This window comes from Garra rufa, chromosome 17, assembly GCF_049309525.1.
Source record: "Garra rufa chromosome 17, GarRuf1.0, whole genome shotgun sequence".
Lineage (NCBI taxonomy): Eukaryota > Metazoa > Chordata > Actinopteri > Cypriniformes > Cyprinidae > Garra > Garra rufa.
The window spans coordinates 1,731,766-1,750,021 of NC_133377.1; the positions used below are offsets into that span (position 1 = coordinate 1,731,766).

General features: G+C 32.5%; 1 protein-coding gene across 1 annotated transcript in view; it reads left to right on the forward strand.

Moving 5' to 3' along the window:
* Positions 1-18,256, forward strand: part of csmd2 (CUB and Sushi multiple domains 2) — a 425,673-nt gene that overhangs the window by 278,928 nt on the left and 128,489 nt on the right. Inside the window, exon 28 of the mRNA XM_073822409.1 lies at positions 2,199-2,325. Coding sequence (XP_073678510.1) covers positions 2,199-2,325 — 127 coding nt within the window. The remainder of the gene's footprint in view (positions 1-2,198; positions 2,326-18,256) is intronic.

Consider the following 18,256-nt stretch of genomic DNA (forward strand, 5'->3'; position numbering starts at 1 on the left):
AGCTAACAACCCAGTCAAAAACCCAATCTTAGGCCTAAAACCGTGAGTTTTGATTAGAATCATCCCTGAACTTTGATGGGCAGGACCAAAATGCCTAAAATAAAATATTAAATGCATTAAATGATAGAAGATAATTATGAATAAATAAATACAAAAAATCAAGAAACAGTTTGTGGGATATTCAAATTTCAGATGAAAAACTTTATGCAAGAACCAAATTTTTCTGTGTATATTGCAGATATATAGACTTAGTCTATCAGGCAGCTCCTCATTAAATGAAATGAAATATAATAAAATATTAAGTGCATATGATATCAAATAATTAAGAATAAAAAAATAAATCAAGACAGAGGTTTTAGGATAATTAAATAAATGACTTTTGTGTGGATCAGCCAAATTGTTCGGTGTATATTGGACCTATATAGAATTAGTCTATCAGGCAGCTCCTCAAATAAAGTAAAATAAAATAAAATAATATAAAATATAAAATAAAATGAAATGATAAAAAAATGATAAAATAAAATAAAATGATAAAATAAAATAAAATAAAATACAAAAATAAAATAAAAAGATAAAATAAAATAAAATGAGATAAAATAAAATACAATATTAAATGCATATGATATCAGATCATTATGAATTTTTTAAAATCTAGAAAAAGTTTGTGGGAATATTCAAAATTTCAAATTAGCAACTTTTGTGTGGAAGAACCAAATTGTTTGCTGTATATTGCAGATAAATAGACTATCAGGCTGCTCCTCATAAAATAAAATTAAAAATAAATAAATGCATATGATATCAGATGATTAAGAAAAGAAAAGAAAAGAAAATAAAATAAAATAAAAGAAAAGAAACAGATTGTGGAATAGTCACATTTCAAATGAACTACTTTTGTATTGAAGAGCCAAATTGTTAAAACAGATTAGTCTATGCATTTTCATGGAAAGTTTAACATTTGTGAGGAAACCGGAGTATATTGCAGATATATAGACTTAGCTTGTCAGCTTCTCACATAAAATAAAATAAAAAAAAGCTCACAATAAGGTGTCATTTGTTAACATTAGTTAATGTATTAACTAAAATTAACGAACTATGAACAATACATTTATTACACTATTTATTAATCTCTGTTAACGCTAGTTAAAAAATACACTTGTTAATTGTTTGTTCATGTTAGTTCACAGTGCATTAACTAATGTTAACAAACACAACTTTTGTTTTAATAGTGCATTAGTTAATGCTGAAATTAACTAAGGTTAATAAATACTGTAGAAGTATTGTTCATTCTTAGTTTATATTAACTAATGTAGTTAATGTTGTTAACTAATGAACCTTATTGTAAATGCTACCAAATAAAATGATAAAAGGCAACTCTGTATTCTGTATACAGTCTGATCCATTTGCAGTGTATGTCTGGAGGGTGTATATGTGTATGTGCTGTACAAGTTTATGCTGTGTAAGGGCACACGCATTTGACCTCTGGGATGATGATGACGGTGGCAGGGGTTGGATATAACACTCTCATGACTTCCTGATCCGTGAAACTGGAACTGTCATACGCACTGGCCCCAACCTCCTGACAAACAAGTGATTTGTACCCCCGCTGCCCGCCACCACCAGCGTCACCATTGCCCCACTGCAAGATGGATAGTCATGTCTGGGGCAGGACGTATTACCAATACGATCAGTGATATTAGCCAAAGGAAATATGCCCTCCCCAGGGAAGGCTTAATCCTGGAGGTGATATACGGCCATATTATTCTGCTCATCACTCATAAAGCTCTGCTCAGTGCTGAATGTATTCTTTTAAAGTGGAAAGTTATACGCGCTCCTGCCACCTGATGATGCATCACTGCACAGCACAAAGTGTACCATCCTTGCTTCAGGGATTTAGAGACGAACGCAGAATCCCTTACGGAAGCAGACCTGTCACTTAAAGGCTTTTATTTTATTTTATTTACATTCATATATGTGGTCCACACAGAAAATGTGATTTCAAAATCTAATTCAAGCCAAATAATGAATGTAAAATGGAAAAACATATTATATAAAAGAAACACTTCAACTGTTGGTCTGACTTTTGGACCCAACTTTGTTTGTTTTATGTTTTTTTTTGTAAATGATGTAATGTTTTGTGCTGCGGAGTTGTGAGCTGTCATTGAAGGATTGCACCTTTGTTTATCTCTTTCTTCACCCAGCCGAGTGTGGAGGAACGATTAAAGACGAGCCCACGGGCCGGATTCTGTCTCCTGGTTACCCAGCGCCTTACGAGCACAACTTGCACTGTGTCTGGACTATTGAGGCGGCACTTGGAAGCACCATCGGGTGGGTATCTACTCTTCCATTACCCCCCTCCTCACCATCTGTCTCTTCATCTCTCTGTTTTGCTTTTGATATCTTCATCTCCTTCTAAATGTAACTTCCATGGAGTATCTTCGACCTTGCTTCGATCCTAAGCTCTAGAAATGTGCTTAATTGAGCCATCTGATAAAAGAAGTACCATTATGGTACTCCTTATATATAGTACCATAGTGGGGGTGTAACATGTGTCACATATATATACCCACACACACGTTTACTTGGCTATCTAGATGGAGACATTCCATAGACCTCTGTTTTTATATAGAGCTAGTTAATACTATAACCCTAATTATGTTAACTTTCTGCATTTTTACATTTTTAAAGGGGTCATGAACTGCCTTTTTATTATTTTGTACTGTTCTCCAAAGTCCACTTATAATGTTATCAAAAATTTTACATAAACATCATATTTTAGATTTAATAGGCTATTTCTGACCCATTTTTAACCCCTGCTCATTAGAATGTTCTCTCTGAATAGGCGTGGCAGATTGTAGACTCAAAAGTAACCACCCACTGGTAGAATTGGCTAACAGTTGTGTATGTTTGACAGTCTACATTCTTCATAGATGGACGCTGCTGTGATTTTGGTTAAAAACGCATAAAAACTCAAATACATATCAAAAATCTGTAATAACAGACAAAGCAATAGTGACCACAGCTACTCACTCTTGTGTGGTGAGACATTACTGTCAGATCCAAAATATTCAGCACATAGTCTTTTAGTTTTAATCTTTCTAATAATCCTGTGTTGAATTGTGCCTTGTTTGTAAAAGAATCTGTGGTAAAATGAAGTGAACAGAGGACGCTGTCTGGAACTTCATTAAAAATAGTTCATCCACCTTTATAATTATAACTTGCAATTGTGAGTTTACAGTGCCTTGCGAAAGTATTTATACCCCTTCATTTTTTTCACATTTTGTTATGTTGCTGCCTTATGTTAAACTACTTTAAATTACTTTTTTCCCACATCAGTCTACACTCCCTACTTCATAATGGCAAAGCAAAAAATAGGTTTTTAACATTTGTGCAAATTTATTAAAAATATAAAACTGAAAAGATCCCGTTGCATAAGTATTCATACCCTTTTCTGGGATACTTGAAATTTAGCTCAGGAGCATTCATATTGCTTCTAGATGTTGCTACACTTTGAGTGGAGTTAAACTGTGGCAAATTCATTTGAATGAGTATGATTTAGAAAGGCACACACCTCTCAGAAAAGGTCTAACAGCTGAAAATGCATGTCAGAGCAAAAACCAAGTCCTGAGGTCAAGATAACTGCCTGCAGAGCTCAGTGACAGACTTGCGTTAAGGCAATGATCTAGGGAAGAGTTCAGAAAAAAATCTGCTGCATTGAAGGTTCACAGAAGCATGTAGCCTCCATTATCCATACTGGAAGACAACTAGGACTCTAGAAAATGTCTGCCAGTCCTCATACTAGCTGACAGAGCTTGAGAGGTGAAAAGGTGTGGCAAAGAATGGCAGATAATTGCCAAATGCAGATGTGCAAAGCTTGTCACATCATACCCAAAAAGACTGTAAAGGCTGTAAAGGTGCTTCAACTATGTACTGAGTTAAGGGTATGAATAATTATGCAAAGTACTTATTTCAGTGTTTTATTTTTAATAAATTTGTAAAATTTTCAAATCTGGTTTTTGCTTTGTCATTATTATGGTGTATGGAGTGTAAATTGATGTGAAAAACTAATTTAAAGCAGTTTAACATAATGCTGCAACAAAACAAAATGTGAAAAAAATTAATACTTTTGCAAGGCACTGTATATCTCACAATCTGAGTTACTAAATCAGAATTGCAGGTTATAAATCACAGTTTGTAGAAAAAAAAAATCAGAATTGCTAGATATAAACACAATTGCGAAGAAAAAAGTAATAAAAAACATTAAATTGCAGCTTTTTATCTCATTTGACTTTGAGACTTTCACTTCAGATTTTTTCTCAGAATTGCTAGGTATTAAGTCAGAATTGCGAGATATAAACTCACAATTGAAAGAAAATGTCAGAATTGTGAGCTGACTTTTTTATAACTCTCAGTTTCGAGTTTATATATCACTATTCAGAGAGAATAATTCAGAATCACAGGATATAAACTCGAAATTTCAAGAAAACGAGTCAGAATTGCGAGATATAAACTTGCAATTGCAAAGAAAAAAAGTCAACTGTGAGATAAAAGTTGCAGTTATTTTTTTTTCTTCTTCTTCTTCTGGAACAAGCTTCCACAGAAAACACTCCCAGTTGATCAAATGACTCAATATGTCCATTCTTCTTACCCTGTGTCCCACCACTCTCGCCATACTGCATCTAATTGGTTTGATGGTATATTTGTCAGCTCTCGCCTTAGCCGCAAGCGTGGATTGGCTGGCAGGCTGAGCTGTAGCTCCATGCATGCCAGTATTGTTCATCGTGCTGTCACAGTCAGCAGGACTCAGAGAAGCTAGGAGGACATTAGCACTTTGGCAGTCCTACAGGCTGACCTCTTCCCTTCCCCAGCAAATCGCTCCCTTTCGCACTAATGAATGAACATGCCCCCTTGTTAATTGCCACTCGTTTCGCCAGCGTAATTTTGCATGAAATCTCGCTGCCGAGCTCTGCCTAATTTGTCCGGGGCTTTAATTGTGCTGTTTGTCAGCTACTTTCCCCGCCCTTCATCCAGACACGTTAAGAGCTCCCAGACACTGCTTTCTTGCTGTGTTAAAGTGCTTGGAAATTGACATTTGATTTGGTGTTGCTGCGTTGAAGGCTTTGTAAGGTGCCTTGAAGATGTGGAGAGCTCAATCAAATTTCCCTTTTATCCTGTGTTCTTTGTGTCCATAAATAGTAGAAAAATGAGCAGTGAGGTGAGTGTAATTATATCATAAGGGTTATCGAGCATCTAACGTTGGTACACTCCTCCAGATACTCGTGCCAGACGAGGAGGCCACATGTAATAATTGAGGTCACCTGTCCTTTTTTTTGTATAACCGTGTAATTTAATAGTCTGATATTCAGATGTTGCCTGTTTAAAGCTTGTACTTAGTCAGTGTCATGTAATCGTTGATGCAGTCGTGGCCATAAAAGGCCATGTGATTATAATGTACTTAAGCACATTGTAAAGCGAAGTGCCTGAAACCCCTCTTAACCTCCTCTTAAGCGGCCTCTCATGGGTTATTATAAATGAAGTGTGTATTCACATATATATTTAAAAGTTTGAGCCCATTATTTTATTTTATTTTATTTTATTTTATTTTATTTTATTTTATTTTAGAAAAAAATATTCTCACCAAGGCTGCATTAATCATAATAGTAATATTATTAAGTATTATTGCAGTTTAAATAAGGCTTTTCTATTGTAATATATTTTTTAAAATATAGCTGCAATAATAATAATAATAATAATTAATTAATTAGTTTCAGCATTAACTAATGCATTATTTTATTTTATTTATAAGTTTCTTTTATATATTATTATTTATTTATTTTTTATAGTTTCTTATGCTCACCAATACATTTATTTGATCATAATTATAGTATTATTAAGTATTATTACAATTTAAATAATGGTTTTTCTATAGTAATAAATTGTAATAATAATAAAATATCATAAAAAATTTTATAATAAAATAAAATAAAATAAATAAATGATTCTTAGCTATCAATATACACAGCTAAATTATTATTAAATTATATATATTACAAATAATAGCAATAAAATACACAGCAAATTTTATATAAAAGATAAAATTACAAAAAAAAAAAATCTGTACAGTTAGGTTAGCTTTTATTGGCTGGCAGCAACATCTAGTATTAGCAGACATCAGAAGCTTTTACCACTAAAATCTGTGAACATTAAAAGTAAACATAGGTCAGCTTGACAGCGTTTAGGTCTGTACAAATATTATTAGATGAAAACCATGTTTCAATACTGTTGCCTGTAGGCTGCATAAAACTCCACCACCTTTCTCTCTTCTTCTGATAAATCACAGTAATATAATTTATTTTAAAAGCCTATTGGCAATAGTATGTGCATGTGATGTGCTGTTTATTTATCCGTCGTTAGTACATGTATCTCTTTATGACCACATATGAGTATTGCAGGTCATTTAATGAGGTGTTGGAATGTGTTTGTGTTAATCCTCTTCCTGTAGTGTATGTGTTTATTACAGTAGATCCCCTTCTACAGCCACAAGATAATTAATAGCTTGTGTCTCTTCCAGTCTCAGACCTAGTTTCCCCACTGTAAGGTATGCATACATTTCTTTGATCTCATCTCCAGCAATCAATTATTCAAGATTGATTTGCAATGCATTAGGATTGGGACGATGTCTTGCACTAATACTAGGACTGTTAAGGCAGCATTCAAAATACGCTGTCCAAAATGCTAAGAATTTGTTGAAGCAGAAAGGACAGCTGTCCCTAGGGATCATGTAGTACCTGATATGACCAAAATCAGCCCATTTTGTGCCATGGTAATTATTTGATTTTATTTATTATTTTCACATTGTGTCATTTGTTAACATTAGTTAATGTAACTAGCAATACATTGAATAGACTATTTATTAATTTATTAATACAGTTGTTCATTGTTTGTTCATGTTAGTTCACAGTGCATTAACTAATGGTAACAAACACAACTTGTGATTTTATTACATTGCGTTAGTAAATGCTATTAATTAACATTAACTGAGAATAATAAATGTTGTTTTTTTATTTTAGATTAGTTTTAATTCATTAATTTATTTTTTTATTTAATTGTAATATTTTTAACTAAGATTATTAAATGCTAACTTTTTTGTTTATTTTAAGAAAACATTAGTGAATGCTGTAACAATAACATTCTTAAGATTATTAAATGCAGTTTTTATTTAAATTAAAAATGTTATTTAATTTATTTAATGTTATTATTTTTAACTAAGATTATTTAATACTGTTTTTGTTTATTTTAATAATGCATTGGTAAATTCTAAAATTGCAGTTTTTTTATTTTATTTATTTATTTTATTTTATTTCAATAATGCCTCATAAAATAAATTAGCATTAACTAAGATTATTCAATTGTTTTGTTTTTTTTATTAATGCATTAGTAAATGCTGAAATTAACGTTACAATTATTAAATGCTGGTTTTATTTTTATTAATGTTATTTTATTAGTAGTATTATTTATTTTCTTTTATTTAACTTGGATTTTTAAAAGCTCTTTTTATTTATTTTTGTTTTATTTTATCTATTATTTTAATAATGCATTAGTAAATGCTGAAAATAGCATTAACTAAGATTGTTAAACGCTGTTTTTCATTACGTTTTATTATTAATTGTATTATTATTTTTAACCAAGGTTAGTAAATGCTGTTTTTTTTTTTCAATAATGCCTCATAAAATAAATTAACATTAATTAAGATTATTAAATTCTATTTTTTCTATTTTTTATTATTTTTATTAATGCATTAGTAAATGCTGAAATTATCATTACGATTATTAAATGCTAATTTTATTTTTTATTAATGTTATTTTATTATTATTATTTATTTTATTTTTTATTTTTTACTTAGATTGTTAAAAGCTCTTTTTATTTATTTTATTTTATTTTATCTATTATTTTTAATAATGCATTATTAAATGCTGAAAATAGCATCAACTAAGGTTGTTAAATGCTGAATAAATTTTGTATTTTATTTCATTTTAGTTATTTTTTATGCAATTGTATTATTATTTTAAGATGATTAAATGCTGTTTTATTTTTTTTATTTCAGTAATGCATCATTAAATGCTTTATTATTATTATTATTATTATTATTATTTGTTTAAGTTCCTTTATTTGCTTTTACTTGTAACAAGTTCCTTATGTTCACCAAGGCTGCATTTATTTGGTCATAGTAGTAATATTAATAAATATTACAATTAAAAAAAAAAGGTTTTCTATTGTAATGTTTAAAAAATAGCTGCATAACTATTAAAAAATAAATAAATAGTGAAAATGTTTATTATTATTATTATTATTATTATTATTATTATTATTACCATTTTTATTATTATATATTTCTGTGATGACAATGCTGAGTTTTCACCAGCCATTACTGCAGTCTTCAGTGTCAAATAGTCCTTCAGAAATCGTTGTAATATGCTGCTCAAGAAACATTTCTTACCATCAATGCTGAAAACACCTGTGCTGTTTAATATTTTTTTGGAAACTGTAATACATTTTTGTCAGGATTCTTTGATGAATCAAAAGTTCAGAAGCACAGCTTGTATTTGAAATATCAATCTTAACATTACAAATGTCTTTACTGTCTTAACTTTGATCAATTTAACACAGCCTTTCTGAATAAAAGTATTACTTGCTTAAAAAAAAAAAAAAAAATCATAAAGCCCCCAAAATGTTTAAGCGGTAGTGTATGTATATATAAATAATTGCTTGTTTATTTCTATATATTTATTTTTTTTATTTGTTTTATTACAGTATATATATATTTTACTCTTGAAATGAATTCTATAAATCTACACATTTATTTTTTGAGCCTGTTTTTTGGCATGATGTGTCAAACTAAAATTGCTACCATTAAGCATCATCTGCAACACACTTTGGAGTGTATGCAGTATTTTTCATCTTGATGGATTTTTAAAAATTAGATAGACCACAGTATCAGCACTATGCATCTCTATATAGCGGCTGATACATTTGTACTGTCACAGAGTGAATACTGTGATATCATCCTGCCCCAGCTGTGCTGTGCTGGTGGACTTCCTTATCCGGAGGGGCTGATATAAGAGTCTGAGTGTGGAGACATAAAAGGATGTGTAAGGGTGGACTGGGATGTTTGTACTGTATGATGTGTCAGGATGCTGAGGAGAAGGGACACGCTTTGGGGTTTCATGAGGCAGGGGTTGCAGGCGATATTTCATCGTTCTTTCATCACAGACACCTCTCTGCATCTGACATGCCTTTGTTTGCTAAAGGTGATAATTACTTTCAGCAGCCACTTCACACACACACACGCACACACATGCGCACACAGAGACAGATATACTGCCCTAGCCCCAAATGTTCTCATCCACGTGGGATTAGACATCGGTTAAGCCTGCTGTTCCAGAGCCGGTTTGGAACATTCAAGTTGCAGCTCAAAGGATCGTACTGTCACGCTCAAGGCTCATCTGCAGTCACGAAAGAAATCTGAGGAATTAACGGAAGCTGGGGTCTCTCTTCCCTCCTTCCCTATTCTGCTGTTTTATCAACCTCTTTTTCTCTTCCGCCAAAGCCTTTGAGTTGTGTATTAACTCTGTTTCTTCTCATGTCTTATCTTATCAAATTTTACACTCATTTTGACTTTTTATGTATTTATTTATTTTTTACTTGTCTTGTTTTATTTCTTTTTATTTTCACAGTCGTTTCTATTCGTCTTCCTGCAATCTGTTCTTATGATTCTTCGATGAATCAAAAGTTCAGAGGCACATTTCTTTTAATTTATTTTATTATTTATGTACTTGTTTTATTCCTTTTTATTTCCACGGTTTTCTTAATTTATCCACCTGAAATCTGTTTTTTTTTTTGACTGCACCGTATGTGAGGTCACCTTGATTGAGGTTTTATTTTGTTTTATTTTATTTTACTTAATTTTACTTTTTTTTTTTTCATTGTGTTTCATATTTTTCATTTTTGTTTTATTTAATTCCATTTCATTTAATATTTTATGCAATTTTATTTTTAATTTAATTTCATTATTTCATTTTATTATTTTATTTCATATTTTTATTTCATTTGTCATTTCATAGTTTTCATTTTTTAAATTTCATTTAATATTTTATGCTGTTTTATTTTTAATAAAATTTCATTATTTAATTTTATTTCACATCATAATTTTTCATTACAATTTTTTTATTTCATTTTTAATTTTGTTTATTTTTTTCATTTAATTTAATTAAATTTCATATTTCATTTCATGTTATTTTATTTATTTTTCATTTCACTTTATAATTTCATTTTATATTTTGTTTTTATTTTTATTTTATATTTCATTTTATTCATTGCATTTTTCATTTCATATTTATTTCAGTTTTTCATATTTTTCTTTTTCTTTTCATGTTTTACTTCAGTTTAATTTTTAATTTAATGTAATTTTTCATTTCTTTTTGTTTTGTTTAATTCTATTTTATTTTTAATTTAATTTAGTTTAGTTGTATTTTTCATTTATTTCATTTTATTTTATTATATTTTATTTTTCATTTTATTTTTCGTATATATCATTTCATATTTAAATTTATTTAAATTTCATTTTTCAAATTTTATTTTATTTTACATTATTTTATTTTTTATTTCATTTTTATTTGAGATTTTACTTTACATTGCACATCATTTCATTTTATATTTTATTTTATTCTTCATTGAACTTTATTTCAGTTATTTCAGTTTTTTTATTTAATTTAATATTTAATTTCATATTTATTTTATTTTATTTTTTTATTTATTATTTTTTATTTATTAGCTGTAGTTATTATTTTTATTTGATTTATTTATACGTTTTTTAATTGTAGGATTTTAGGGTTGTTAAAGTTAATGTAGTTTTAGTTTAAAATATACAATAATTGTTTAGCAGCTTTAAAACCATTTTTAAATTGTGATATAGCATGTAAAATTAATTTGTAGAATTATTATTATTATTGTTGTTATTATTATTATTTTGTTGTTGTTGGCTTAAACATAGTCTTTTTTATCTAATGTTTTGTTTTTGTTCTTTTTTTTCCCTCACCATAAATACCACCCTTTTTTCTGAGACACACAGGTTTTGTCGTCTAAATTATGTCCCACTAGTGGCCTGTGTTTTGTTTCACTTTTAGAGTAAAGATTTCTCTCACTGTAACAATACTGTAAGATTCGAAAATGGATATCACAGTAGGAAAGTTGTTGGCTTTCCACTGGGGGGTTTTGCTTTTAATTCATATAATAGTTGCCTGGCTAACAACAGTCTTGGGAGCTGAAAAGTACAAAACTCTTCAAAATAAAAAGATGTCTTGGCATGCGGGATGCTTAACATCCTATTTAAGGACGGGGTTGCAGTCACACCACATGATACACATCTTCGAACACGACAACAAAACCACTGCAAATAATACAGAACAGCAGTTTCTGGCATTATTTATTCATGCTGTGGTGCATGCTGGGAACAATAGTCCTGCCTCAAGCACCACAGACATCACTATGTGATTCGTTAGTAGCCTGATCAGCAAGTTCAACCAGCCTGGACAAATGGAAAAGATCTGTTTTTAGAGTATAGAGACTGTACATATCTGATCAATTGCTTTTTTTTATCAGTTGGTTTGTGCAAACGCTGGAGAGAGAAAGACCTCTGAAGAGACTGAAGAGTTGATCAATCAATTAATGAGTCTAATTTTTAATGGCCTGTGAAATTGTTCCATCTCCTTAGCCATTACTCTCAATATACAAACTGTCAAAGTTTGAAACTCACAATTTTTCTAAAAGGTTAATGTACCCCAAAATCCAATGCGCTGCTAAATGGAGCAAATGTGCTCGCGTGCACCTAAAATAATCTGATGATAAACACCCGGATGGTTCTCCTGCCGCCATTCTCCTGGGAGCACTTTGCAGTGAGGATGGCTGACAGCAGTGAAGGAAGCAGATTGTGGATTGTGGGTAAAAAAAAAAAAAAAAAAAAAAAAGTGCTGTGCACTTGTTTTTAAGGTGGTCCGGACCTCACATCTGCTGAATCAGACTGAGAACTGCTTCTTACATTTATTCAATCTGCTTACACAGCAGGTAAAGGTAACTAATCATTAATGCATCAGCCATTTCTGTCCATCATATTCTACACTAAATGGTGAGTTATGTAATTAATTACAGTCTATATTTAGCGAAATATTTAGATTTTTTCCCCTCAAACTTTCAAGCAAATTCAGACTTATTCACTCTTAAAAATAAAGGTGCTACACGATGCTATAGAAGAAACTTTTTTTTTTTGTCTAAATGGTTTTATAAAGAACCTTTAACATCTGAAGAACTCTGTTTCACAAAAGGCTCTATGTGGTGAAAGTTTTTTCAGTTTATAAAAAGGTTAAAAAGAGACTGAATGGCTCTTTGTGGATCCAAAGAATGGTTCTTCTATGGTATCGCTGTGAAAAACCTTTTAAAGCACCTAATTTTTTTTAAAGTCTAACATGAATTGCATAGCATATTTATTTAATTACATTTTTGTGTTTTTTATTTAATTTTTTATTCCATTTTTCATTTCATATTTTGTTTAATATTTTATTTTATTTTTCATTGCACATTTAATTTCAAGTTTTCATTTCATATTTTACTTTAGCTTTAATTTTTTATTTAGTTTTATTTTTCATTTCATATTTTATTTTATATTTTATTTTTAATTTCGTTTAGTTTTATTTTTCCTATATATATATATATATATATATATATATATATATATATATATATATATATATTTAATTTTAATTTTATTGGTTTTAATTGTTTCATATCATATTTCATTTCATATTTGTATTTAATTATATTTTTCATTTCATTTTTCATATTTAATTTTAGATTTTATTTTTTATTTCATTTCATACTTTGTTTTATTTTTCATTGCACTTTATTTAGTTTATTTTATTTTATTATAGTTTTAATTTCTTATTTTTCACTTCGTTTTTCATTTCATTTCATATATTTAATTTTTCATTTTTTTTTTCATTTCATATTTTATTCAACAGTAAATGGTGAATCTATATTTAGATTTTTTTCCCCCTCAGACCTTAAAGCAAATTCAGACTACACTCTTGCTATAGAATAACTTTTTTTTTGTCTAAATGGTTTCATAAAGAACCTTTAACATCTAAAGAACATTTCTGTTTGTTTCGCAAACGGTTCTTTGTGGCAAAAGAAGGTTCTTCAGTTTATAAAAAGGTTAGAAAGAGACGGTTCTTTAAGGAACCTTTGACTGAATGGCTCTTTGTGGAACCAAAAATGGTTCTTCTATGGTATCGCTGTGAAGAACCTTTTAAAGCACCTTTATTTTTAAGAGTGTAACATGAATTTTGCTTTAGCATAGTGGTACTGTTCATCAGCAGATGTTAACTAGTGAAGCTAGGCAACAAGCATGACCTCTGATGAAGTGCATTATCTGAGGATGCTCGAAGCTAGTTTTGAATTCTTATGGAGAGCTTGCCAAGTCTGAGACTTGATCTTGTGGCCTTGACCTTTTGAAACCAGTTTCAAAGAGTTTCTGACTTTCTTTTCATTTGGTGCAACATGTACAGTATGATGCAACAAATGGAGCACTTTCTGTATTTCAGTTCATTAAACTGGACAGCCTGGTTCTTAGACAAACAGGTTATAGTCTGGGCCTGAATCTGGCCGTCTAGTCTTTTGAGCAGATTAGGTGACATTTTCGCTTTTTCTTTAAAAATAAAATAGCATTTTTTGCTCCACAATGAAACCTTGTCCTTCAATCAAATAGCTTTCATCCAAATGGCAGTCTTACCCATTTGGTATAATGGAGATGTTCTGCACAGATATGTCCATAAAGGTGCCCTTGAGCTGCTAGATGTTCTATATGTGCTGCCATGAGAGATGAGAACCGTCATTACAATGATTGCAAGGCAGCACTGTATTGATATTCTCATGTCATTCTGTTTTCTTTTTCAGAATCTCCTTTTGACTTACAGTAATCTTACCGCAAGTGATGGCATCATTGTAACAGAGGGCAGAGAGTTTGATTGACAGGCGATTTGACCAATCATAATGCAAAATCTGCAATTTTTCTCCGACAAGCAAACCAGACAGGAGAGTAGAATAACGTCAGTGGATTTGAACTTGAAAAATGGTGTGTATTGATGTCTTTTCCCGATTGAAATAAGATTCCTTCTGATGTTTATTCATATTTATTTTGTACTATAACTATTAAAGAAGAGGAGATTATTGGTTCATGTGCCACTTGAACTGAGGCACTACAGTGATGTCACACAAAAAAAACTATTTATTGCTTGAATTTATTTAAAAAATGACAAAATTTGAAGTGACTTTGTTTCTTACCTAAAGTAACCAACACTGTCTTGTTTATTAGCGCATTATCAATTTCCTCTTTGCTCCACAATGAGGATATTTAAATGATAACACAAGCTCTTAAAGTCCCCATGAAATCAATATTGAATATTTTTTACTTTTAGTATGAATAGTTTAGCCTTAAGGTTATCTATAAAGCAGTGTGTCCTTAAAAAATGATGACAAACTTTGCATTTGCAAGATATAAACATTCAAAACTTCTAGTTCCGCTAACATGGATCAAAGATTTGGTGACATCACCCTGCACTTCAGCTTCAAACTTTCTGTCCAATCAAATGCTCTCTAGAACCCAAAGCGTCCCACCACCCCAACGCTATAAATAGATGCTGAAACTGTGGCTGAAATTGGTCACTTGTTCACAGAATTAGTATTTTCTGTACAGTGAATGGCACATAGTGCACTATATAGGGCATAGGGGACGATTCAGACTGCAAATATGCTTTCTGTTAGTGCGAATCAAGTCGTGTTCCGTGCTGTGTCACGCAAATTGCCACAGCGCTCACACAGTCTGCTATAGACCAGAGACACAATAGCATGGAGCGGATCATATGCACGAGTTGGTGCAGACCACAAAATGTATTCTACACATTGCTATATTTTATAGCAATATGGATGAGATTGTGGCTGTCATACGCTGTCAAATGCAGCTTTATTGAACTCAATGGCTCTGGCCCATGCTGTGATATAAACTGAACGCTAATGGCTATTTAAAAAAATGGACTGGGAGTGCTTGATATGTCCCACGCTGTCTTTTTGTTTCAGTTTAAATTACATCAACACATAGAATAACGCTGCGGGTTTCAAAGCACTTCGATGGACCTTCAGTGGAGTTAATCACTGATGTATGCTTTTGTTAAAGCATTATTTAAAATTCGATTTATTTGTTTAGTTATTTATTCATTTATTTTTAACAGTGAAAACTGGTGGAAATACTACATAATCCATGATTCCGTTAAAAACAGAAAATTATGCCCAAAAAAGGAGTGCCTACCCGTTCCCATGAAGCCATGTGAAGGGCATAATAGTCAGTCTTCTTAAACTGTTACAATATTTGTTTACATATTTAAATCAATATTTGTATGTTTTTAAGGCATTTTTAGTTGTATTGTCATTTGCAATGCTTCAGTTGGGTTGTAGTTCTATTTCTCATTGTAGTCTTGTAATCTTTTTTTTCCTCCTTCAAATAGCTGCTTGGTTTGGTCCATGGCTTAATAAAGACTAAAATGTAAAAATGAATGGAACAATTCAATTGATTGTTTTGCATTTACTTTAAGACTGACTTGCTTCTATTTATCTTGCTGCATCTATTTATGCTTCAAAAACTGAAATTCTTGTGTACAACCTACAGTAAACTATAACCTTTCCGAGCATCATGACAGTGCAAAAGCTGCTCTGATGCATCCTTGCTGTTTAGTAAGCACTGGTATTTTCCTCAGGAAATGCAAATCTGTAGTCCTCCTTAGAAAGGATGTCTTTGTGCACTAGATTTGCTCATTCTCTAAACCATATGTCCACACGTTATTTACAAAATGCTGTATTATTCAGTTGTTTTCTCCTTTAGATGCACGAGATCCTTCACTGGTTGTTTAATATTCAAAAGAGTAAAAAAAAAATTATTTTTATTTTTTTTTTTTCACCCAGCTTTCAAGGACTCTCATTGTGGATATTTATATAAACACATTTAAATGCTTCTCGGAATCTTAACAATTGTTAGGTATTCCTTTCGTGCACAGATTGCCATCTTATTTATGTTATTATCTTGTTTTTTTATGTCTTGTATGTTTTCAAATGTGCTTTTCATAATTGTATTTATTTTATCTTCTCATCCCTGTTGTCCATGTAGATTTTGTTCTCTCATGACTGGTTAAAGGAATAAACAAATAAATGCATCCACAGACATGCATTGACAAAGCGCACGTCTATCCCTGTCTGCCAAGTCATTGCAGCAGGAACACGGGCGAGACTCCCGGGGTAGCAGTGCTGTTTGGTATTCATATGACACAGCTCTCCTTTCCATTTGCCTGTCTTTCTCTCCTTCTCCCTCTCGTTGGCACTTCCTTTGACATCTGATTGAGCCACTTTGTTTCTTAAAGATGCATGCAACACCTTGCTTACTTCTTGTGGCCAAATGGTGGCTTTGGTTTGTTTTGGAAGGACAAGAGTCTTGGCTCAGTTTTGTGCTTGTTTTTGACTAAGTAGATGCTTGTGGAAAAGAACAGAGTGAGTAAATCAGGCCTGTGTTGAGATGAAAGGTATTTTTCCATTTCTTTAGATGCAGTTGACCTCTACATTTTGCGTGGTTTGAGGGGAACAAATCAAACCTCATGGGGTTTAGTCTTTCATCTCCCTCCACCTTCCCCTTTGTATTGAACATGCAAATCTGACAGACTGTAACCACCCACTCTCCTGCCAACGCTCCCCACAACCCTACCAACCGCCATCCCATCAGCGAGGATTACATGAAAGAGTTGTAGAGCAGTAGAGAGAGAAACAGAAAGGAATAGACGGAAGAGTAGAAAACGTATTTCAATAAATAAAAAATGAACATGAGGATTAGTTAACGTGGCGGTGTATGGATTAGCTCTACCAGTGTGATGTTTGTACAGGCAAGACCCTATTTCGCCGCTCAATATTAGTGCTTCGCCCTTTCCTCGAAAGCCTAAAAATGAGGTTAATTATGTTAAAAGAAACCATAGTTATAATTTGTAAGGATATTACAAAGTTTTCTCATGTCATTTTAAAGGAATAGTTTACCAAAATATGGAAATTCATCATTATTTCTTTAACCTCATGTTGTTCAAAACAATCTCAGGTTACTTGACTGTAACCTTGTTCCCTGAGAAAGCGGAACGAGATGCTGCGCTGCTAAGCGCATTGGGAACGTCTTTAGAAGTGACCAGCTGTGAATATTGTATGTAAAACGTCAATAAAATTGACTAAACGGCAGTATAGCCTCGGTTGGTGACGTCACAGGAGCGCACGCGCACGAGGCTATAAATAGATGAGCCACAGGTGCATCGTCAGGATATTTTGTCTGAAGAGCAGTCCTGGGACATCTTCAGCACGGCAAAGTAGCGCAGCATCTCGTTCCGCTTTCTCAGGGAACAAGGTTACAGTCAAGTAACCTGAGATTGTTCCCTTTTGAAAGCTACAGTCGATGCTGCGCTGCTAAGCGCATTGGGAACGAGAATACCCACGCCGCCGTGCTTGAATATGTCTGGACTCCTACGGTTGTGCAGGTGTGTTTCACAAGAACGCAAGAAGGCCTAGACATTAGCTTGTGATGTCGACTCAAGGACATGAGAGCCCGGAGTGGCATGAACATCCAAGCTATAAAATCTTATGAATGTGTGCGGAGAGGACCAGCCTGCCGCATCACAAACTTGTAGGGGAGCACCCCTTGCCAACGCATTGGACGAGGCGACCCCCCTGGTGGAGTGAGCCCTAAGGCCTATAGGCGAAGCTTGACCGCGCGCCTCATAGGCAAGAGCTATAGCATCCCTGACCCAATGAGAGATGGTCTGCTTGGTGGCAGCTGCTCCTCTGTTATGGGGGCCATAACAGACGAAGAGTTGCTCCGACTTACGCCACTGGCTAGTGCGGTGGATGTAAGCCTGAAGAGCACGGACTGGACACAGTCTATGAGAATTCTCCTGCTCCGGCGTTGTGAACGGTGGAGGACAGAAGGCTTCTAAAATGACCGGATGTACAGCCGAGAATGGCACCTTGGGCAGATAATCAGGATGAGGATGCAAAATCACTTTGACCATTCCTGGGGCAAAATCTAAGCAGGATGGCGCGATGGACAGAGCCTGCATGTCCCCAATTCTTTTTAAGG